Source organism: Solea senegalensis, linkage group LG1, assembly GCF_019176455.1.
Source record: "Solea senegalensis isolate Sse05_10M linkage group LG1, IFAPA_SoseM_1, whole genome shotgun sequence".
Classification (NCBI taxonomy): Eukaryota; Metazoa; Chordata; class Actinopteri; order Pleuronectiformes; family Soleidae; genus Solea; species Solea senegalensis.
The window spans coordinates 11,684,413-11,707,492 of NC_058021.1; the positions used below are offsets into that span (position 1 = coordinate 11,684,413).

The following is a 23,080-nucleotide window of genomic DNA, read 5'->3' on the forward strand; positions in this document are numbered from 1 at the left end:
TGTTTTTTTTTAAAGGCAACCCCCTTAGATTAAACACAGTGCCATTGTGCAGCTCCCACCTCTGGAAGCAGGATTTCAATGACATGGCTGAATGGCGCCTTTCTAACAAGACAAAAGGCAGATCCGGCTAGTTGGGATGGAAACAGAGTCAGGGAATAGAAAAGACAGTGCTGACGGGAAATGAGTGGGAATCCAGACACACATACGCTTTACAAAGACACACAAGACGTGAATATTCACACAAACACACAGAGGCAGTGAAGAAAGAGGTGGCGCTCTGTTCTCTCACAGGACTGGTCTGATCTCTCTCTTCCCACATTGAGATTATCAGATCCTGGAGGTTGAACACAGATGGTAAGCAAAATAATCTTCATTTTATGTTGTTAAATTAGGATGTTTGCGTGATCTTTCTTTAGCACTTACGCTGCAGTACATGTGTTTGGCGTACGTGTGCTGTCTGAAACTGCAGAATGAAACCAAACAGTGCAAAAGGACCATGAGTGTGTGTGTGTGATTTCAATGAAAAAGAGGCTCAGGCTTCTGTGGTGACATCAGTTTGTTTAAAGATTGTTAAATGTGTTGGCAGAGAAGTTGTTTTTCTTCATCTTGGTTCCCCAAACCGAAAGTTAAAGAAGTAAGGCTTTAAAAAGTATACAACAAGTAGTTTGTATCCTTGGGGTTTTCAAGAGAATCATTGAATTGTTAAATTGAGAAAAAAAGAAAAAATCAAAATAACCAAATGTGATGTGATTGTAACATCTCCATATTCAAAATAAAGCTATGTAGGTAGGTTTTTTTCTTCAGTCATATATTTTTACTGGACTATTAGAAGAGATTATTCAGGGGAATTCTCCCATTGATTGAATTGTTTGCAACTTATAACTTATATTTGTTTTTAAAGAGCTCACATAAACAATTGTATTTTTATTGTATTTGTAAATATTAATATTTAGGAAATACACAGTAGCTGAATTGTAAAGTTTTTTTTTTGTCATCTAAATCCAGGTCACACTGAGTAACTGAAATGTTCCTTTTAAAAAAAGTTGTCATCATTATTCAAATAAAAATAATTCCTCAATATACACAGTTGTATACCATGTCGGCTGTGACCAACCAGCCTCTTCCTATTGGTCAACTGGAACGAGAGAAGCACATCCAGATGATCTTCAGAGCTTTCCAGAACCGCTGTGGGCCATGCGAGTGCCAGTCTCACTTACCTGCACCCAAACCTCATACACTGCCTCCTGACTGGGATCCTGATGAGCAGCTTTCACTTCAGGCTCCTGAGAGGAAGACGGAGAACAGCTTCCTGCAGCCAGCAGAGAACGTGAATAGGCCAGAAATGGAGCAGAGTAACTCATGTGCAGCAGGTTCAGACTTAATGTCTGTGCTGGAAACAGTCAGTCAGATTCATATTAGTGCTCAGCCACAGCTACAAGGTAAGAAAAACAATGCATTGGTGTCGCTGCAACGCAGGGATTCCTCTCTTTCTGAAACGAGCTATGCTTTGTCACTGCAGGTCCACAGTGTGTTCCCAGGAGGATCTACAGCATCGCCACAGGAAGCAGCAGGTCACAGATTTTTGTGGCTGTGGAAGGTACATGTGCAACTCCACATTCCCCCACTGTGTGCAGAGAGAGTGAATGGGGCTGTTTTTCCAGTGTATTCTCAGTCTCTTTTTGGTGTCTCCCTCCTGCCAGAGAGTTCATGTGTGTGTCTCCAGTGTTGCGGTCCAGCTCGGGCCTATACATTGAAGGGTTTCAACTGTCAAGGCTGTCCAGTCTTTTATTTTGAAAGGCCCTTCAGATGGGACGCCTGTTGCCTCGGCTGCTGTCTGATGGAGATGAGGGTCTACTCACCTCAGAAACATCTCATTGGGACTGTGTGCCAGAGGTGAGACTTAGATCTGATAGAGCAATGAAACACTGTGAGAAAAAAGTGTCATTACAAAATGTAAAAAATTTACAGATTAATATTTCCAATATTTTGCTTTTTGGGGTTAAATCTTCTGATCAACTTCAGTCCTGATCAAATACAGTATTGGATAATTATAAGGGTTTAAATCCTCAAAATGATTGAATGTTTGGTAGTTTTTTAAGAGATATACGCAGAGGGTTAGGATTAGCAAAGTTTTTATAGCAGTTTTTTGGAAGTGGACATGTTTGCCCTTAATGACTTAAGAAGGTAGTAATCTGAAGCCTGAGGATTAAATGTGATTTGGAGGTGTTTTATTTTAGTCTGATGATAGACGGGGCCTGATATTGACAGAGATATGATATTTATTCATTTACAGTTTTGCCTAATATAAGAGTTACGGATTTCAAAAATGTGCAATGTTTTCTAAGTGGGTAGAGTCTTACCAAAATGTAACAGGGACATATTTGGGCGATCACTTACCCTAAAAATTTAGATTGACCCGTCAAAAACTACAGACAGAATGTTGCTAACAGAAGCACAGAAGTCCACCTGAATGAAAACAACCTCTTTGATGGAAGTAACAACAAAAATCATCAAAAGTTACGCATTGCAGCTTTACATGCATTTCTCTGCAAATTCTTCTATACTTTCATTTTTACTTCTTCCTTGTTTTTCCTTGTTTTCCTCAAAACATCGAGAATTTCTTCTATAATTTTTATCCGTCGTGTATTGCGTATAAAAAGGGGATGAAATAAGTTGTTGTCTGTTGGTCTGACCTCTAAGATGGTAGTGGTGAATGACTTGTGTTTTCACAGTTCTCACAGAGATGACTGAAATTTAAACTTTGTTGAATTGTTTTATCCAAATGATTCCCTTACATTGTCAAACCTTTAAAATGCCTGTGTAGATTGTCTTTCATCCATGTCATTATTATCCAAAAAAAAAACACAAGAAAAGGTCCAGTTGCTTCCAATTCATCGTGTTTTGGATTCAAACCTCCTGCTTACAGAATATTGTACCAGCCATCAGAATACTTCAGATTCTCAGACTGAACAACTTGTAATGTGAACCGTTTTCCATGTTGCTCAAGCCTCCACAGCCTCCTCGAACCACCATGGATGCCCAGGCCTGGCTGTAAATAGCAATGAGAGCCTTTTGCTGTTCCAAACGGCCAGAGTGTAGTCTAAACCTGGGGGAGTTAATACAGAAAACAGCTGTCTGCTTAGAGACACACCAACATAACCACTCTGGGCTGGCAAGGAAGGAATGCCGCATCCTTCTTAATGGGAAAGTTGGCTAACGGGAACAAAGGCGGCCAAACCTAAATACTCCGTCTTCATGTGGCCTGAATGTGACTCCAGGGTTAGCTGAGGTGCCTTTGTGTGTTGAATTTAGTTCTCCAGAGGCAACGCTCACTGAAGTTGTGTCCAATAATGAAGACCCACGGTCTGGCAGAGGATTCAGTTACTACTTAGTATAAATATTCTCTTAGTTGCACTAGAATAAAGCTTAGCCCAATGTGAACTCTTCTGACAGTAAGCAAACAAAGCTTTTTGTGCTGCAGAATCACAACAGCTGACAATGTGATCAACCACGCATCAAGGCTGGGCTGTGCCACCGTGTGAAGCGCTGGACGCTGCGTCTGCCAGGTCGCTTATTGCATGATTATATGCAAGGAAGTGTGTTACGTTGTGTTGTGTTACCAGGTGGAGCATGTTTACCTCTCTCCTGGAAGTGTGCGACTCAGAAGGAGTGTCCGCTGTCAGAATTCAGGGCTCCTGCTGTCCATGTCGATGTGTCTCCAACCAGCAGTTTCAGGTAGCAGCATTTAAACAACCACAAATACAAATGTGTTACAACAACAGAATAACATTCCTCTTTTTTTGGGGGGGTGGGGGCCTTTTTTTTCACAGATTGTCTCAAACATTGGTGAGAGACTTGGCACCATATGGAAGAAATGGCCAGGCTTCAATGAAGAACATAACATGGACCATGAATATTTTGGGTTAGATGGTGAGTTCTTACTGATGATATTTGATCTGTAATTCCTGCTGAAGTCATTTTGCAAATTATTTGGATATGATGACATGATCAAGACCATGTTCTGTATGCTTCTCGTGAATAAGACTCTCCTACACACAAAAACAACTTTTTCAGATCTTGGATTTTGGATGTATTACCATTTCCTTTAAGTGATTGTAACATTTCTTTTTTCACTCTTTCAGTACAAGCGACTATGGAATCAGACATGAAATTGCTTCTGCTGGCAGCCACTTTCTTGTTGGTAAGTGGATTACTTTCTACTGCCGTTCGTTTAAGAAAATGTGACATGTCACAATATAACTTATAACACATGTATAAAGTGTTCATATTCCTTGGTAAAGACGACCATCAGAACAAATAACTTCCAATACAACTTTGAAAATGTATTTTAAGTGATCGCATTAAGATATTTTAGTCAATTAAATGAAATATCTTAAAAAGCAGAGCTGGTATATTGAAATCTTTCCGTCAAATTTCCACACAAACCAAGTCCTTGTTGTTATTTCTCCACAGAATCACATGTTTTTTGAAATGAGCTGATCCTAACAATCACCAGTGACAGACACTACAGCTCGACTTGAACTACAGGTTCCTGTTCCAATATTGTTCTCTCCAGTGTGGGTGTCCACCTAGAACAGAAAACTGACCACGATCCAAATAGATGCAAACAGATGCATATTTGACATTTATTGCTATAAACCATGAGGTGTACATCCATCAGTTTCTTGTCTTTTGAAACATACACACACTCACTCCTGCACACATCATCGCACTACCAAACATGGGCAGCATTACAGCATGTCAACAACCTCGAGGTGCTTTCTGAACATGGTTCAATGTCGAAAATACTCTTGAGGGATCAAATGTAACAGACCCAGACCCCGGGGCCCAAACTCATCTCTTTTGCTAAAAAAAAAAAAAACAAAACAAAACAACAAAACAACAAAACAGAAGCAATGGTCAGTGTTTCAGGACCACAATACTCCTTTGCTGAGGACATTTAAGCAGAGCCCAACCCTTGGATTACTTAAAGGTGGGTAAAGACGAAAACAGCAGGCGGGAGACCTTTATCAGGTCTGGCTTGAGGACAGGCACAGTGATTGAGGCAGCTTGGCAGTCCATTTTGAAGATGCCGGTCATACAACCTTCTGCCCAACACAGGATGGTCCTCATCCTTTGGGATTCAACTTCCAGGTCAAAGACGCAGAATCGTCGCTGATTCAATTGTGTGATCTTTGACTTGGACTGTATTTACAAATATATCGCACACAATAACTGTAATCAGTAATCATTTCTAGTTCGAAATGGCCGAGGAGTTGTCATTAAAATACAGAACTGTAATAAAATAACATCTACCTGCAACCCTGTTTGAGTCCCAATAAAACAGATGAACACAGACTTACTTTAATAGCAGGAAGTTGGATGTGATGTAAGCAATAAAAGCAGATCTAGCATTATAATGGATTTGTTTCTGTTGGTTTTGTTGTATTTAGTCAAGTACACTTGTTAACAGCTAGGATCAAGCACCATTCATGTGCCCCCTCTGGTGGCAGGTTAACAGATGTTACAACTCGAGTTACAAAAAAAATAAAATTAAAAAAAAATTGAAGGTTGTGTTCTCCCCTCTGCTTCGTTAAAAATAACACATTTTTCTCTTCGGCTTGGTTCAGCGTCCCGTTGCAAGGCTTTCCTGTACGTTTTTGCAATTCGACACACAGAAGTGACGGTCTTCTTGCCCCCGTTCCTGACTTCCTGTCTTCACATCACACAGTGCCAATCCACACAGAGGTGTCCGTCCTCGGACTTGTCTACCCCCAAAGCATCACATATCTTCACACCTAAGAACAAACCACATTAGCATGAGGCGAATCACGTCAAGAGAAAAAACTATTTATTTCACTCTTCATTAATGTAGCAACAGTTTTTACCCTTGTAGATGTTCTCTGTGTGAGGGCCTAACGTCCAGCACTAGCATTCACCAGACCATGGAAGTCTTCCCAGGCTCTAGGAAGGAGGATGCAGTACGTCATCATTCATAATAAACAGTTCATTTCTTTATTCTTTTTCAGTGGTGGACTCAGATGTTTTATACTATAATATAAAGCAAAAATCACATATTGAAATACAATAGTGATCAACACATAGTTGTCTATGTCTTAAAATTTACCCCAACAACTGACAATAAAAACATGCAGAAACAGATTTTGGCTTTTTTAAAAACATTTAATTAATTGTCAACCACTTTATGCTCCACATGAAGGTCACACTTACAGCTACAGTCAATCTAGAGTGTCCAATTAACCTAATCTGCATGTTTTTGAAGCGACATGCACACAAGAACCCGCAAACTCAAGACTATGAGGCTGGCAAACTGGGATCTGAACCAGTAACCTTCTTGCAATACTAGCCACTGCAACTCCATAATTAAAACATTGGTTTAATAAATTATCATTGCCATGGATGAGTACAGTAATATGCATTATTCTAAAGATGTCCTGAAACTACCACGTGTACATGTTTATTATGTGCGTTATTTTTTTATAGAAAAATAACAGGTAGGAATTTCCTCCAGCCTTAGGATTAAAGGTCAAGTGTGTAAGAATTAGCAGCATCTGCTGTGAGATTGCGGGAAGTAACAGAACTCCAAAGCATATCAGGGAACTATGGTGGGCTTTGCCAATCAAAAAAAAGATGCCATTTATAGTATGTGGCGTACGCTTTTAGAAGCGAACATGCAAACTTTGGCAGGTTAGTCATTTTGGGTTGCTACATAAACAGAGCTGTAAGATGGTGGCCTCTTCAAAGAAAGGCTCTTACATAGAATCTAGGACAGGAATATAAAAAGAAATGTATATTCTGAGACCACGAAAACCAAATGATTTTTATTTTAAAATGAACATACATTTATTATATCTACTTTTGGTTAGCATAATCAATTTCTGCCAAAAAACTCCTCCTAAATGTTACACACTGGACCTTTAAAAATATAAAACAGAGAAACATTTTCATTAGTCATCAAAACAATATCTGCTCAGTTTAAGTAAAAAACAAAACAAAACAAAACAAAAACAAAAAAAAAACATTAGCATTGTTTTACAGTCAGTTCACTACAGCTTAATATGTATCCAACAATAACTGAATGACAATGGGAGGTTTATGAGTATGCATACATGTATGAGTTATAGAGAAAGTGGAGAAGAAATAAAAAAAGGGTGGCGACATACATACTTAATGCTGTCTGTATGCGTCTTGTACTCCATGATGGTGTTGGGGGGCAGGTTGAGGACTCTGCGTAGCGTGTCTCTGATGCGGGCAGTGGTTGCCTGGTCACTAGCAGTTTTGTTCCAGATGGAAATGATGTCCTCCTGAGGTAAAGAACCGTGTAGAGAAGGCACATCTGAGTATGATGGGAGTAGGAAGTGCATGGTCTAATGTACAGCAGTGTGTGTTAGTGGCACTAACCTGGAAGCGTACTGACACCACAGCCCCACAGATTTCCTCTCCCACCATGAACTGCTCCCCCAACATGGCCAGGATCAGGTTTTCCCAGCACCGAGATGCGAGGCCTTTCCTCAGACGGATGATCCACTTCCCACCCATCTTATTGGCATCGTCCTACACACACACACACAACACATGCAGGATTTCAGAGTGGATGTTTATAAAATGCTAGTTAGTGTTCAAGATTTTGTACTCACCTCCCACATGGGTTTAATACCCTCTTTGAAGAGATGGAAGTCACTGTGGCCAGTCAGATCCCCTGGCCTGATCATGTGACTATAGAAACGCCAGAACTGCTCCACCTACCAAATTATGAGAAACAATTTCAGTGTTGACAGTGGGAGAATTAGTGATTGTAAGTTTGTATTCAGAGGTTGAGGTCATGAAGAGCAGCATACTGAGGCAAAGCTGCCGATCTGTTTGATGTTCTGTTCGTAGCTCTGAGTGCTGGCTGGTCTCCCAGGGGTTCGTCTGGAATACCAGAAGGTGTAGTTGTACTGAAGTGGGTGCTCCCCTGCCCCTGGTACCACCATCTACAGATGAGGAACAAGTAACTTAGCCACTCACTCACACACACATCACCTTAAAGGCTGCAAACACCTATGAGCCTTTCCTTAAACAGGCTCACCTTTTTCCTTGTAGAATTCTGGTCCTTGTCCTCGTCTTCGATTTTTTCCTTCTCACTGTCTTTCGGTGATCCTTGGTCCTGGTCGTGGTCTCCACTGTCATCGTCTTTCAAACTGGATTTGGTTTAAAACAAAAACACACACACAAAATGAAAAACACCGTGCTCGTTAGTCTGTTTTACTTAAATCAATATTTTTAAAGAGAAAAGGACTCATTTTAATTACTGCACTATGAAGTGATACATCATATGGTTTTCCTTCAGGACTGCTGAAAACGTAAATATAATGTGGTAAATTAGAGTAGATTTTAAACACAAAACTATATTTATGCTGCACATGCATTGCACACACTAACAATTAAACTAGCCTGATTGGACTGTATGTATGATTGGTAAGGGAAGAGTGAGCATCACACATATGCAGATGGCCTTGATGTTTTCAGTCCAAGACAAGTAGTGCTGGTCTCTCTAGCAGCTGCTAACTGTTTGTTCCGTTTATAACGCTATAAATGTAATTAAATGCAATGACAACAAAAGTGATGTGAGGATCAAACACTGAACTTTCCAGTCATCATCTTCTTCTTCATGATCAATTAATCCAACGATTTTTTTTCTCAATTTTTCCAAAATTTATGGAGTTGTTTAGTCCAAAAAATATCAGAAAATGTTGATTGTAATTTCCTAAAACCATGAAACGATGTTTACAGACAGTGCTTCATGTTGTGTGCTCGAGCAAACATCCTTTCCGGAGGTTTAGTTAGTGTCCTAATGCTGTTAAGACATCTTTACTAAAGGTGTATTTAACAGTACATTTGCACGTAGGTGACATACAGTGATGCTTGGAGAAGTTGGTCCTGTCCTATATTAGTTATTTTCTCCTACTTTGTTCATTTTATAGCAATTGGCACCTGTTAAGTTAAATCAGTTCCCTTTCGTCTCTCCACTTTACACACCTAAGTTTTGGGCCCGAACCCTGCTCTTCTGCTGTCAGTTAATGGTGGTTTTAAACAGAAATTGCCATATGTCATGTTGCGTCACTGTTATTTTAACAACACATTTTTAGAACTTTAATAGACTATATCTGTAATGCGCTGTTTTTCTTATCATTCTCTTTTTTTAATGAAATGACAGCACCTTGAGTAAGAACGAACCGTCCTGCTTTAGGGCTACGGGAGTCTGCTAAGCCGTGCCAGCATGCACCTTCCCCAGCCTCGTAACTACTACCACACCGAGGATTTGTGGCCTGCCCGTCTGCCGCTAGGCTAAGCTACAGCTAGCAAGGGGCGCTCACTTCCATTTCACAAAACACTATTAACTCACGGTTGCTGCGCTACTCTGTGTTACATGCACCTGTATGTGTGCATCAGTACCGTAGGGGTTTTTTAAGCACACAGACCATGCAACATAGCTGACACACCTCTCTTTTTACACGCTACGTCAACAGCTTTCATTGACGTTACGCTTTCCCGATGGGGGGGGCATCGCAGCGACGATGAGCCGTTTCCCGGTTCACACTTCACAGAAAACTTCGGCTACTCACGCGTCAAATTTGTTGTTCATTATTTTCTTGCTGAGAGTTTGTTGGAGTCCAAGAACAGCCTCCTAAATTCCGCAGCTAAGGCGGCGCGCACACTACACAGCGGTGCCTCTTCTTCGTTTTTAACGTCGGTTTCTAACCCGCATGTTAGAAGCATTACTGCCACCTTCTGATCCGGAATACACATAATAGATGACTAGATGAATAGATGAGAACTTACTCATTATTACTGATTGTGTGCTTCACGAAATAAAACATGGTTTGGTTTTCTCCACACATTTATCAGAGCTTTAATGTTCAAATTCTGAACACCAGTCATACTCAGCTCCTCTTTCATCTTTGATCTTGTTTTTCTTGGACATGTATTTTAAAAAAAATGTAATCACATGTTACAGTGTCTACCTGGAGTGCTAAGACTGGAATGACCAAAGTTTGATTCCTTAATATACCTATATTTTCAGTGACAACTGCCACTTGAGCCACTTATTTTACCACCCTTCCTTTGATTTTCTCCACTCCATTGATTTTATCTCCGATTTGTTAAATAGAACTTGAGAATGTATACTGTCTCTGTGCAATGCTAACTTGTCCACCTCATTTTCCCTTACTCCTACATGCACTAGTAGTGGACAAGAGCTGTCAAGTTTGCGTGACAAAATCAGCCCAATGTCCAATTAAAACCAGGCCAGTAGAAACAAAAAAGTCAGTCCAATTTTGGAACTAAAATTATTCTGCAGTCACACTGCTTTTAAGTCCATTAATTTTAACCTATCAACCATGAAGAACTCTGGTCTTCCGGAAGTCACCTTTTAATGATTCCAAGAGTCAGAACAAAGAAAAGCTTCTTTATCTTATTGCAGCCCACGACTGTGGAACAGCCTTCCTGAAGACCTACGGGCAGAACAGAGTTCATATTTTTAAGACGTTCATTTTACTTTGCCTTTAATGTAATCCCTTTATTTATTATTATTATGAATTATATTATGTTTATTTATTTAGAAAGAAAAACAGATTCAATGGAACGCATTCATGTTTCAACATTTTATTTCTCATCACATCTCATCAAGCTGACATTCAAACCTCATAAGTACAAAGCAAGATGGGGTAGCTTTATAGGCCTTTGTTAACTCTGGTTTCAGTAATTAATCAGAGACCCTGTGACTTCTGCACACACACACACACATGGGCATGATGAGCAGACACACACACACAGCCAAAACACAAAAAGAACTGGCAGCGGCTTCTTCATAGGACACGGCTTCCTCTGATGTGCCGTGTCCCTCATCCGTCCCCTTGTCCTCTTTTCTAGCAGTCATTTCAAACAGAGTTGGGGTAAAAGGTGGGTGGTTGATGAGGATGGAGTCAGTAACTATGTGGACTTATTTAGGTCCTGCCTGACTTGCGTGTTAGTCAGGATAGTGAGCAGGATTGATGATGAGGGGTTGTAAAAAAAACAGATTGTCAGGGGGTGAGGGGTGAGAGATGAGAGAAAAGCTCTAGTTTGGTATGGCACGGTATGGCGGGGTGGATTTGGTTGGCTCTGCTGGTGACGACCATCCCCTCGCCCCTTGCACTGGTGAGGATCTTCATGAGAGGGTCCTTTGTTCCAGGCCGGCAGGCACACCAGTGAGTGAATCAGCAAGAGCAGTGGCAGCCCTCTTCAATCGCGGCTGTTTGTTTACACCAGCCAGTCCCGTCATACTTCATTAGCAGCCCAGCCCACCGACAACCTGTGATGTCCTAATCACTGATGTGTGTGTGGCTGCCCATCAGTACGGAGCCTCAGCAGTTCTGCATAAAGGGCTTTCTAGGATTCCCAACACACACTTGCCCACTAAATCTTTCTATCCTCCTGCCTCCTCAGCCGCACAGACACAGTGAGCATGGCGAAGTTGAACAGGAGAACTGGATCTTTCATCGTGGGCCAAGAGGCACTGGGAGGTGAGCCAACATCAGAGGTGCAGCAACACTCACAGAGAACTAGCTCTGCATCACAGAGATGTGGGAGACCTGCCGTCCAGAGACAGAGTAAGACAGAGAGATTATTCAGTGATGCCATCTACTCACCTAAGTCCCAGCAAGTTAAAAAGAGACTGGTTTACAGACAGAAAAGTCTGCCTAAGTGCAAGAAAAAGGGTCAAACATAGGACAAAGAAAGATATATTAGACCTCAGCAGACATACATTTTCTTTCTCCTTTGGTAAAATCAGTTTATCCTTGTGCCCCTGCTGGCAGCCATGTTTACAGTGAGTGAGTGTCTTGTCCAAGACTGGTTCTTGCAGAGGACAGCTCTACAAAGTCGAGGCTGACAATAATAATAACACTTTCAAGTTGTTTGTTGTCATCAATATGAAACCCAAATATAATATATTCAATTTGCAATGACGTAAAAGTTGTCACTCCGGCAGTTTGCCCCGCCCCCTCCTCTGCCGGCCTGCTGGCCCTGATTACACACACCTGCTGACAATTAAGCCATGTGCACTTTAAAAACTCTCTGTTCCCCAGTATCAGTGCCAGTGTGTTATCGCCCATGCCTGATCACCCGAGCGCCACAGCCACAGCCACAGCCACAGCCACAGCCACAGCCACAGCCACAGAATCCTCAAGCTTTTGATCCTCTTTGTGAGCGACGCTTTATTTTGTAAGTTTTCTTATCATAGCCTGTTAGCTGATTCCTTAGTTCAGATTTATAGCCCCTTTTGTTTTCCTCCTTGGGAGAGATTTTTGTTTGTTAATTTTCATAGCCTTTTTAGGAACTCCAATCACTAGGATTGTGACTTACCTTTTACTAGTTAGATCCAATCATTTAGATTGCGTTTTGTTTTTGATCCCATTCTTAGTTAGTTATAGATCGCCAATCTGTAGGATTGTGCTTTGAGTTTGTTTTCTTTTTGAAGTGCTTAGAGCCTTGTTTTTCCTCTGTTTGGAGAGTTTTCTGTTTAAGTTTTTTATGATACCCATAGTCTAAGTTTGTTTCCTCCTTCGGAGTGATTTTTTTGTTCCGCGTTTATAGTTCCGCAACGTTTCTCTTGTAGAGCGTTGCGCTCGCCATTTGTTATAGGTTTTCATAGCCACGCTTTTGTTTTCCCTCAGTAAGAGGATCTGCCTTGTGATTCATTAAGAGTGACAATAAAAAGGCCTCCGTCTGAGTCCTCGCGGTTCCGTCTTGTCAAAAGTTAAAAAGCAGCAAATGTTTTGATTTTTGCTTCATGTATAAGAAACAATTTGATCAGTTGAGAACATTTGAAGCTGATTCATTTAGTCATCTTCAGCACCACATTATACAAACCTCTAGAATGGCTCGGCCCAACCGCTCCTGACTTTTCACCACCTTCCTGAAAGAGACACACTTCCATTATCTCTTTTGACGATGACACAACAGATGCCACATGGAGATACTGCTGTCATAACCTAACCTGTGTATCCTGCAAGACAGGCTGAGGGTGAAGTCTGCCGAGCAGTCCGGCTCATAAGTGGATGGTAAAATGGTGTAAGCTCCAGGAGGAAGACTGCAGGCCAGACTGATATCCTGTGTGTAACAGTGGGGGACACAGCTGGCTGCGGGATCCTCATCCCTGAGGATCCTCTGTCTACCAGCCTCTTCTAGGACCTGGATACAGAATGCAGTCAATATCAGATGCTTGGTTAAAATTACAATGGCAGTTTTATCGATAACTCACTTGTAAGTAAAATAAAAGTATTTTAAAGGTTGGTGGAACTAAAGCTACCTGATAAAGTGTTACCAGTAACTTTACACAAGTGTGTTTTCACTGATCATTAAAAAAACAATAATTACTGCCTGGTTTAAGGTAATGGTAACTTTATTAATCCTGATGGGGAAGTTTGTCTCTAACTCTAGAGTGATTGTCATTGCTTAGGTCAGGGGAACTAACAGAAGCTTTAACCTCACACATGTTTTGACGGTGGGAGGAAACCGAAAATCCACATGCACAAAGAGAGAACATTCAAACTCAGCTCAGAAAGGACCTGGAATGGATCAGGGTTTGAACCCAGGACCTTCGCACTGTGAGACAACAGTGCTAACCACTGTCCCTGTTTTAGGAGACATGATGAGTATGTAAAGAAGCTACAGTACTACACAATAATACAACATACTACATAAAAAAACAGGATTTGGGTCTGTCATTGTTTTGGTTTGTTTAGTTGTGCTTATTATTTTTTTTCTGACCACAAATAAAACATTTTAAGCAATATATCAAAGAAAAATCTTACTAAAACAAAAAAACATATTGTTTTCAAGACTAAAGAAAATTATCCAAGAGTGCTCATGTGAATGTTATATTCTAACATTTTTTTCCCCACATAAACTTGGTAATAACTCAGTAACTACACCTTCAGTAACAGAACACATCTGTGGACATATCACAGTGAACTAAAGTAACAAGCAGCTTGTTCTGATCTCTCACACTTTAAATATCTTGCTGATGCTGCGCCAAAAACTGTGAAAACAACCTATATGCCTAATTATATCTGAAACTTACATAGTATGTAGTAACCGTGTGAAGGATTTCCAACATCTGTCTATGACAACGTACGGTGATTGTTGGTTAGACAGTGAGGGATGTACACATAATCTGCTTAAGTACATTTGACTGACCTTGTATACGTGGAAGCCAATCGGGTGTAGCTCAGTGTCAGCACGGCTCTGGTGCAGGGTAATCCTGACATTAACTCCTGATGTCAATGCTGAGTCATCATTCACTGTGAAAGGGAAGCAGGGGTTCTGCCAGTATGACAGGAAGTTCCTGCTTCCACCAGCCGTCTTTCCCTCCACCCACGAGCTATGGAAGTAACTGGTCTCCCACTCACCATCTGGTATTAGTGGCAGTGATGGTGCTGAGTTTTTCAGGGCACTGTGTTAGATCATGAATAATTAATCAGAAACATAATCATTTATAAATGGCCCTATCCATTTAGATAATAAAACATCAAAATAAAAGTGTCCTGAAATATTCAACATAATTGATCATGCAAAAGTGTCTAGAGTTTTTGCTTTCTTTCTCATGTGTAACATAAATAAATATGGATGTCTTGACAAGGTGGACTTGTTAACTTTCTCTTCCTCTTTACCTAAGGGATATGGAGGAGGAGGAGAAGACCCTGATGAGAAAGTGGGCCTCGGCCCCTGGCTGGTATGTGCTGGGGATGAGCAGGTAGTATCCAGGCTCCAGCTGCCCATGGAGTACCACCTCTCTCTCGTAGGTGTGGCAGTGAGTAGAAGCACAAGGAGGTTTGTTCAACATACGGCTCAGATTGAAACGCTTCTTCTCTACCTGGTGACAGAAATCACATGTGATTGGCAAAAAACAACAACAGTAATGCTCTTTATTTACAAAGTGTGTTTTTAGATCACATTAGACTGAGAAAATGCATTAAAAAGAGAGAAAAACTACAACCGGTCATCTCAGCTATGCTATCTGTGGAGAAAAAAAATTTGGGGGCAAATCTTGTCCTCCTGATTCAGGAGATTTGTTTAAAAGATGGAGGTTCAAAATGTATTGTTGAGTCAAAAAAGTTAAGATAAATTTTCTTGGCCTGAGTATCAGAAAACATACTGAAAGCGCTTGTTGCATTCTAAAAACTTGAGATATTTCCATCATGGTGTAACAGTAGACGACAGTAGGTCACGACCTATACACATCATCATCAAGTTGCTGCATGTAAAGAGCCCCTCACTTGATTCTATATAAATGACATAACAAACCTTCCACATGTGCAGAGCAGTGGCCTGGTAGTGCTGGTGCTGTGTGTTCCTGGTGTCCTCACAGTGCGTTTGTGCATATTTCTCTTTGTTTCTCCACTTCTTATGCTGCAGCACGGACACCAGAACTTCTCCTCTCTCACTCACTTTCAGCCAAAACTTAGGGTTAGTAGCATAGCTGCTGCTATTTCTGCTGCCACCAGCTGAGTGACCTTTAATCCAGCGGCCAGGCAGCTGATGGCTGTGTATTAGAGGATTTCCTGCCAGAGAGGACTACTTGTCAGGACGAATATCATATCAAACCATTGAGGAAAAATGTAAGACTGAAAGTAGAAAACGCTCTTTTTTATTTACAAGATAATTACCTGTATAGATGCTCTTTAGGTGTCCCTCCTTACTCATAGGGTATCCCACTGTGACATCATCAAACTGAGACAAAAATTCAGCCTCATCCAACCAAAACTCTCCCTCCACTACCTTGGCTTGAAGATCTGAAGCACAATTAGGGTCAATGGATCTCCAGCCTGCACCACTGGGGAGAGAGACATAAAAAGATAAAATGAATACAAATGTCATTTTAAATACAAACAAAATTAATCTTGAGTTACAAGAAAACAATATTCGCTATAACACATGCACCTACCTCCCTACCCAGCCCCCTCCCCAGCAGCCTCGTCCCCAGGGGTTTCTGATCCTGAGTAGCCGCACTTCACTCCCCGACACAGTCTTCACATCCAACCACTCCATGACAGTCAGAGCATGGTACTGACCAAGCTCACTCGCACCTACAACAGGCAAAGAGATCAACGGGTTACGTAACAAGTCACGTCAGAAAAGAGATAATGGAAGTGTGTCTTTATCTGTGAGGAAATAGTTTTCTGACCTCCAGGGCTGCTGTGAGTAGAACAGCTCAGTACACACTCGTCCTTCACATTGCAGAGAAGATTCAGGTCAAGCCTTTTCCTCTTGACCTGTTCACAGTCCTGCTCTGACCCAAAGTCTCCCAAGCTCCAGTGTTCCGCTAAACTACCAGTCAAATCCACTAGGGCCTCCGACACCTGCCCTGCCCACAGATTCTCATATGAGCCATGAAGCCTAGAGAGAATGGACAGCACAGAAAACGGAATTTCCACACATTGTTTTACAAATGTATGTGAAGGTATGATGACAAGGTCAGGATATTTTCCAAAAATATCTGTCCTAAAGTTGACCGATGGGAGAGAGGGAGTTTCCACAGGCTTCTTACTTGGCATAGGCCTTCTCCAACAAGGCTACCCAAAAGGCATTTGGAGAGTTGCAGCTTGAGAAGCAGAGACATGAATTAATACAAGGCAGGCGGTCATCAATGGTCACTTCCATCCAGTATCCCTGCTGCCAGAAACGAAACTGGAAGACACCCCTGTACCTGCTGTCACCCCACTCAGGCTGGTCTGGGGGCATCACCTGCAGAGTTGTGGACAAAGTTACTTCAGAAGTGAGGGGCAGAGAAACACTTGAACAGAGTGAAAATATAAATGACACAGCACTTGTTTCTCTACCTTGTTCAGCAGATGTCTGTTCTTGAGCAGGACAGTGCAGGCACAGAGAAACCAGCAGTCTCCTAATAAACCTTGTTTCGCGTGACCCAAGTTGATGTTGTCGGGGAAGAGAACTGGAGACTGGCAGATCTCCTAGAGTTGAAATATTAAAATAGATAAAAATTAAAGCAGAATTGACATAAAAAAATTAATAAAGAAAAAGGTTGCTGTTGAGAAGTTATTGCACTTTTACTAAATAGATCTAAATAGATCTGCTTTGTGAAATATTGAGCAATGGACTAGACACTGTAATCACCTTTGTCATTGTAATTTCCTTCCGCCTACCTTGTTAGTCTTGTGTATTGTATCTATGATGTTTTGTAATTAAGCTGTTTTTTGAGTAACAATGTAAACTGCACTTTTTACGGTTTATTGTATGATCTGAATATCTTGCTATATTTGCCCTAGATAAATGAAGGACATCTGTGAAAGGTGATGCAAGTATAGAACATTTTAGACTAACTAACCCAAAACAAACAAACAAGAAATTTCACAGTGGCATTTCCCTCTGGCATTTGATCTGACCTGTGGGCGCTGCCATGTGATATTTCCCTGAAGCCTGGCGATGGGCGTGGAGCAGTTAGAGAACAGGGACATGTCGTCAGACGGGAATTCCAGGTCCTCAACCAGAGCCTCAACTCCGCACACAGCCTGGCCCTCTCCAGTCATTGCTCCTGCTTCTTTTCCACCTGAATCGCACCTCCTGGGTCTGCGAGTGAACCTCAGTCTGCTGGCACCATCCTCACTGTGCCCATGTACATTTTGCACTTGTAACACACCTAAAACAAAACAAAAAAAGAGTATACATTATGTTTATAAGATTTACAAAGGCAACAACAGAAGGAGATGTAAACTGTCTGTGTTTTATGTCAAGCTCTTCATAACTTCTAGCCTAGCATTACTATGGGTAGGTCAAAATATCGATTTGGTCCTTCTTCGTGCAATATAATACACCAAACCAAATTGTGAGGTACCCTGTGATTCCAAACCCTAAGCATAACAAGATATTAAGAGTGGCTAACAACATTCTCTGTCTGTGATCTTACCTAGTTTAAATATTTAACAGGATCAGAGTTAAACACTCTGTATTATAAGGACTTTATTAGGTATTTATAAGGACTTTATTCCTTGTGTTTTATTAGATATTGTAAATCTATCTATTAGAGATTAGCTGATCATGGTAAGGTAAGGCAACTTTACATGTACAGTCCGGTTCATGCTGTGAGGCTGGTATATGTTTCAGGAGACAATTGTGTGATAACTGTATCAGACAAGAAAAAGTGGTATCAAGTATATTTCATGCGTTTTAATTATGACATGCACACACAGCTGTAATGACAGTATCGCCTTATGTCACAAATGATGTATGAATGAATTAGGGGGAAGTAATTTTTTTTTATTATTATTATTTGCAATTCATTCATATTGCAATGGTTAAACATTATTGTCATTCTAACTATTACTACTTAATTAACACAATTACTCCTAACGTAAATGAAATGTCCTTTAATGTACATCCATCTTACCTCGCTCCTATGTTTAACATCTTTCGTCTTGCAGCTTGTGTCAAAACAAGCAGCTAAGCTAGCCTTCAACCTTAGCATTTGTTAGCTTGATTAGCACAGCTGTAGCATCTCTATGCTGCTTCATCTTATCATGGTTTGAGAGCAAACCCGCAGTGAGCGTTCACGCCAAGACCCATAGGATGTCGTGACGAGTGACAGTTAACTATGCAAACAGGTCAAACTAAACGTCCAGTTTGGTGTGAAAACACACATAAAAAGCCTTCCGCCGACACTTCCGTCACTTTATTCATGGGTGAATCCTTCCTGTGCCTGTTCACGCCCGCCACCTACTGGTCATGCAGCTAATTACACACCGTGTACATTCACTGGATGGATCGTGGATGAAAAGCATGGATATTTATTATTGTGCTGTGCAAGTTAATTCAGTCTAATCCAACGACCCTGAAGTGAACATTAGCTCAACTTTAAGATCATTTCAGAGGCTGTAAAATTATACTCTTATATTCCATTGAACAAGCGACCACATACAGATTCAGTTACAACTGAATGAATGTACTTGTACTCAGTGTTGCTGCAATCACTCAGAGAACCCAAACATTCACAAAGGTTGTTCATTTTTCCCACAGCGTCAATACTCTCCCCTTCATTCTATCAAGGTAACAATTGTTTTTATTTATTTCACTAAAAACTTTTTTATAACACTCTGAATACAGTTTCCAGATCACCACCAAAATCAAGTCCCCTTTTCCTTGAGACATAAACTACATCCCCCAGAAAAAAACAGCCAAAAACATAACCTGTGAGGCAGAGATGATAATAATAGCAATAGTAATAATGACTTAATTCATAAAGTACTTGGTAAATAAAACAAAGAAGACCAATAATTAAAAAGACAAAACAAACTTATTATTATTATTATCATATCATTCAACCTTTATGAGACTGTTGTGTTAAGCTTGGTGTACCTAATAAACTGGTTTCTCTTTTAAACTTTTATCCCTAATGTACCTTCACTTTACTTTACTTTACAGTTAGAGTTGTAATGATCTGGGTGGTCAAACAGATGAATAAGTTGGCGAATAATCATTTATTGGTTTAGAAGAGAAAAGATACGGAGTAGAAAAAGTTCATTTTCTAGTTGATTTCTTCATCCACTGCAGCTCAACCTTTTGCATTTAGAACATGAGAGATTCACATGTAGCTGTTGAACACCCTGGCATAATGCTGAACTTACTTTATGAAGATAAAGCGATGTTCATCTGTCATAACGACAGCAGAGCCGTCAGTTAACGTGTACCTCCCAGAAAGGAATGTGTGCTATTTCACATGCTTTCTTGGTGTCGCAGTAATATTTGAACTCCTGTGTTGAGTGTTGTATCTCAGCAGTTTGACAGGGATTCAAGTTTTGTGGTAGTGCGTGCTGCTAATACTGAAAAGAATGATCATCATTGATGAATTACTCCTTTCACTCAGTGCCAACAGCTACAGCAGCAGCAATGCGGAAACACATAGGCTACTACATGCGTCTTCTTCTTCTTTTTTTTAATCTTTCCTCAGCGTCTCTTCAACAGTGAATCAAATATCTGCTCTGAATTCTCACCTTAGACGAACTGATCATGTTTGTTTCTGAAGGTGGAGTTTAAGTATGATGTGAAATGGAAACGCCGTCATGCTCTGTAATGTTATATGGGTGGAATGTGGAATGGAGGTACTTGTAACCACAATCGTGAGAAAGAAGATGTTAAAAAGTAAAGTTTTACTCCATTTAGCTACAACGAGATGCTGTATATTTGGAGTGAATGCACCAGTTATCTGTCTCACCACACACTTCCTTATAATCTAATGTATGTTCGCCATCATTTCGGAACATTCTTAACAAGTCAGGTCACAAGATCATTTTTTTATCTGTGAGGAAACCGTTTTCTGACCTGCTCAGTACACACTCATCCTTCACATGGCACAGAAGATTCAGGTCAAGCCCACCTGTCTTCAAATATCACGAACATCTGTACCACGTCTGACTCATCAGCCAGGGAAACGTATATTCTGTACCTTAGATGTTATACAGTAAGCAAACATTTTATACCAAACATCACCAAACAGCTTTGTGCACTTGAAATTCAATCTCCCTTTTCTGGTTTAAGTGTCTTTGTGTCTGGTTTTTAACAAAAACCTGCTTTTCTAGAATATCCCTTTGAGAGTAAGGTTCATATTATCTTTATTTGTAAGCATTAAATTTGGACAACAAAGTGCCAGTACCTTCCTGTAAACCACAGAGGGATTAGGAGGGCCCCCAGAAAAAACCCTTAATAGAACAAACAAACTTGTAGTTAAATATAATGCTCTGACTAGATTATAGTATGAGAATGCATGATGCAGGAAATTAGTAGGGAGGAAATAAGACTTGGTGCGGGTTTGTCGGAAAGTTTATGATGAACAACTAAACGAATTTCACCGTATTGTGACCTAGTTCAGCGGTCCAATATGTACTTTTCCCTCGAGCTGAATAGGTCTTGAGCGTTTAGTAAAGTTCCTGTGACCTAGAAAAAAAACCTATCGACCCACTTGATGCAACCCACAGGAACCTGCTACATCTTGAGCAAAATTTCATCCTCTTCCAAAATGTCACAAAGCAATGACATCAAACGAATTATATTCTATCTTTAATAGTGTCATGTTGGTGTAGAGAGTCAGTGGCACGCCTGTGTGATGTCCCATGTTGCACTGGTTCTACAGGACTTTCTGAAGGTGTGGTCATTAGAAAACCAGAAACCAATAATTTAACTATTATATCGGTCACTATGCCATGAAGTGAATTCTCTTTATTTCAGACTTATCTAACACCGTCATTTATTGACACAATATTATTTATATTGACAGTGTAAACATTTCCTGTTTCTTTGCTTTTTTTTAAATGTTTGGCATTTCTACATAGTTGGGAATTTTTAGTTAACATGATCTTTAAAAAAAAAGAAAAAAAAAGAATTTCAAAAATGAGTAAAAAGTACACAAACAGATCTACAGGACATCACTTTGATCTTTAATCTGCCCTACCCTCTCCCATACAACCCACATATCCTCCTTTCTCTTCTAATTGGGGCTAATGTGGGGAATTTCTGTGATGGTGTCATGATTCTACTGAGGGCAGGGCTCTGTTCTTTTTTTTCTGCATGGAAATTTCAAGTTTCTCTGAGGAACATATATAAAAGCTGCTCCGATTCACCACTTTGTCATCACAACCTCTCTGACTCCACCTGTGGACGCTCAAGACAAGCCTGCAAAGCCAACACAGAGGAAGCCATGGTGTCAATCAAAGCGACAGTGGCAGTCATCGCAGCTCTTACTCTTTGTCTCATGCTATCAGAGACATCTGCAGGTATGCATCATGTTTCCTCTCTTGCCTCTTTAGTTCCCTGATCATAGCACATGTGCATTTATTTATTTACTTTGTTGTTTATTTTCTCATTTTCTCGTGTCACAGTGAATCGTAACTGCTGCAATCGATACATGAAAACAAAATTACCATTTTCTAAAATCAAGGGATACTCAGTCCAGGATCATAAAGAGATGTGTCCCATCAACGCCATCATGTAAATATCGACACGTTTACTACCTGATTCAGACATGATGTACAAGAGATGACATTGGTCTTCATCACTTGTCACGATAATTAATTTACTTCTTTTCTCTTTTTTTTTTATTAAATTCTACAGTTTTCACACAAGTAAGGGTAAAACGTGCACCGATCCCACTAAGGAGTGGGTGATGGACTACGTCGAACGTCTGAGGTGAGAATTCTCAAACACACACATCGAGTACAAATCTATAAAATGTAGCAGCAAAGTATTAATAAGACATTTTTTTTATCATTACAGGAACAGAGCACAAAAGGTTCACATGAATAAATAAAAGTGAAGATACAAACCTCCAAGACGAAGTTATTCAGCTGAGCCAGCAACATATTCCTTCTCAGCTTTGCCTTTTTTCTAGCAACCCATGGTATTTCATAATATATTATAATATATAATTATAATTATAATAATAATAACAACCACCTTTTCTAAGTGTTACTGTGCACTTTGGCCATCAGCTCAGTTATAAGAGCGTAGCATTACATTATTTTAACTTTTTTTTTTGCATTTGTATATATTGCAATCATTGAAGTTTTATTAAAAAAAGATAATAATTCGTATAAAGTCTCTTTCTCTTATTGTTTATTGTTGTGTTATTGACTCTTGAGTGGAGGAGGGTGAAATCCCCCTGACAACGTGCACGTGTTATCTCGCTCAGGAAAGTTTTGTGCCATGTGGCTCAGAATCAGTTGAAATAGTGAAGTGAAGGTGGAGAAAGTCCTGTGACATCAGCAGGAGGAAGTCATGGCATGTGTTTTTTCAAAGCATGCAGTCAGGCAGGTATTCCCGTGAGAATGCCACTGTCGATGATGCTGACATCAGCTGTGATCAAGAGCAAGGTGTTGTTGTTTATTTAGCAGGCCATTGTGTAATGATGTTTTGCCGGGACTGCTGCTGCTGCTGCTGCTGCTCTGGGTAGAGGTGTGTCCTGGAACTGCTAATGTGTGAAATGTTTAAAAAAAGGAATATCTAAAATCCTCAAACTCAACTTTTTGAGCCA

The 23,080-nt window shown here is 40.4% G+C and overlaps 4 protein-coding genes across 8 annotated transcripts; 2 read left to right on the top strand and 2 right to left on the bottom strand.

Moving 5' to 3' along the window:
- The first annotated feature begins 62 nt into the window (after window positions 1–62).
- On the top strand, window positions 63–4,886 carry LOC122770815 (phospholipid scramblase 2). Its single transcript, XM_044027952.1, has 8 exons — window positions 63–354; window positions 1,088–1,439; window positions 1,520–1,597; window positions 1,701–1,893; window positions 3,624–3,735; window positions 3,831–3,930; window positions 4,143–4,201; window positions 4,474–4,886. The coding sequence occupies exons 1-8, from the start codon at window positions 352–354 to the stop codon at window positions 4,498–4,500; spliced, it is 924 nt and encodes a 307-aa protein (XP_043883887.1). The 5' UTR covers window positions 63–351; the 3' UTR covers window positions 4,501–4,886.
- eif4e2 (eukaryotic translation initiation factor 4E family member 2) lies at window positions 4,619–9,758 on the bottom strand. Of its 5 annotated transcripts, none has more exons than XM_044027973.1 (8): window positions 9,627–9,758; window positions 8,090–8,201; window positions 7,860–7,994; window positions 7,659–7,763; window positions 7,423–7,575; window positions 7,189–7,325; window positions 5,889–5,964; window positions 4,619–5,798 (listed from the first exon to the last, which is right to left on the bottom strand). In XM_044027973.1, exons 1-7 carry the CDS (start codon window positions 9,644–9,646, stop codon window positions 5,916–5,918), a joined length of 711 nt encoding a protein of 236 aa, XP_043883908.1. In that variant the 5' UTR covers window positions 9,647–9,758; the 3' UTR covers window positions 4,619–5,798; window positions 5,889–5,915. The 5 variants fall into 5 exon arrangements, with proteins under 5 accessions (XP_043883908.1, XP_043883917.1, XP_043883926.1 ...); XM_044027982.1 differs by having other exon boundaries at window positions 7,185–7,325; XM_044027991.1 differs by lacking the exons at window positions 4,619–5,798; window positions 5,889–5,964 and adding an exon at window positions 6,828–6,936.
- Window positions 9,759–10,953: 1,195 nt separating this feature from the next.
- Window positions 10,954–18,765, bottom strand: capn10 (calpain 10). The gene is made up of 13 exons (XM_044027938.1): window positions 18,449–18,765; window positions 17,448–17,701; window positions 16,884–17,015; window positions 16,592–16,788; window positions 16,229–16,440; window positions 15,989–16,130; window positions 15,711–15,877; window positions 15,349–15,605; window positions 14,715–14,917; window positions 14,242–14,497; window positions 13,040–13,233; window positions 12,913–12,958; window positions 10,954–11,633 (listed from the first exon to the last, which is right to left on the bottom strand). The coding sequence occupies exons 2-13, from the start codon at window positions 17,589–17,591 to the stop codon at window positions 11,604–11,606; spliced, it is 1,980 nt and encodes a 659-aa protein (XP_043883873.1). The 5' UTR covers window positions 17,592–17,701; window positions 18,449–18,765; the 3' UTR covers window positions 10,954–11,603.
- A 2,810-nt stretch (window positions 18,766–21,575) lies between these two features.
- On the top strand, window positions 21,576–22,600 carry ccl20a.3 (chemokine (C-C motif) ligand 20a, duplicate 3). Its single transcript, XM_044039800.1, has 4 exons — window positions 21,576–21,824; window positions 21,930–22,038; window positions 22,162–22,236; window positions 22,324–22,600. Exons 1-4 carry the CDS (start codon window positions 21,578–21,580, stop codon window positions 22,355–22,357), a joined length of 465 nt encoding a protein of 154 aa, XP_043895735.1. The 5' UTR covers window positions 21,576–21,577; the 3' UTR covers window positions 22,358–22,600.
- Window positions 22,601–23,080: the final 480 nt, after the last annotated feature.

Excerpts from the sequence above, each read along its gene's own strand:
- LOC122770815 (XM_044027952.1), top strand. Across the intron at positions 3,736-3,830 it reads TCTCCAACCAGCAGTTTCAG|ATTGTCTCAAACATTGGTGA; the intron begins GTAGCAGCATTT and ends TTTTTTTCACAG. Across the intron at positions 4,202-4,473 it reads TGGCAGCCACTTTCTTGTTG|AATCACATGTTTTTTGAAAT; the intron begins GTAAGTGGATTA and ends ATTTCTCCACAG.
- ccl20a.3 (XM_044039800.1), top strand. The coding sequence starts at position 21,578 with ATGATTCTACTGAGGGCAGGGCTCTGTTCTTTTTTTTCTGCATGGAAA. Across the intron at positions 21,825-21,929 it reads GCTATCAGAGACATCTGCAG|TGAATCGTAACTGCTGCAAT; the intron begins GTATGCATCATG and ends CTCGTGTCACAG. Across the intron at positions 22,237-22,323 it reads GACTACGTCGAACGTCTGAG|GAACAGAGCACAAAAGGTTC; the intron begins GTGAGAATTCTC and ends TTATCATTACAG.
- eif4e2 (XM_044027964.1), bottom strand. The coding sequence starts at position 9,646 with ATGAACAACAAATTTGACGC. Across the intron at positions 8,202-9,626 it reads ATGAACAACAAATTTGACGC|TTTGAAAGACGATGACAGTG; the intron begins GTGAGTAGCCGA and ends AACCAAATCCAG. Across the intron at positions 7,326-7,422 it reads TGGTGTCAGTACGCTTCCAG|GAGGACATCATTTCCATCTG; the intron begins GTTAGTGCCACT and ends TCTTTACCTCAG.
- capn10 (XM_044027938.1), bottom strand. The coding sequence starts at position 17,591 with ATGACTGGAGAGGGCCAGGCTGTGTGCGGAGTTGAGGCTCTGGTTGAG. Across the intron at positions 16,789-16,883 it reads ACAGACATCTGCTGAACAAG|GTGATGCCCCCAGACCAGCC; the intron begins GTAGAGAAACAA and ends ACAACTCTGCAG. Across the intron at positions 16,131-16,228 it reads TACTCACAGCAGCCCTGGAG|GTGCGAGTGAGCTTGGTCAG; the intron begins GTCAGAAAACTA and ends TGCCTGTTGTAG.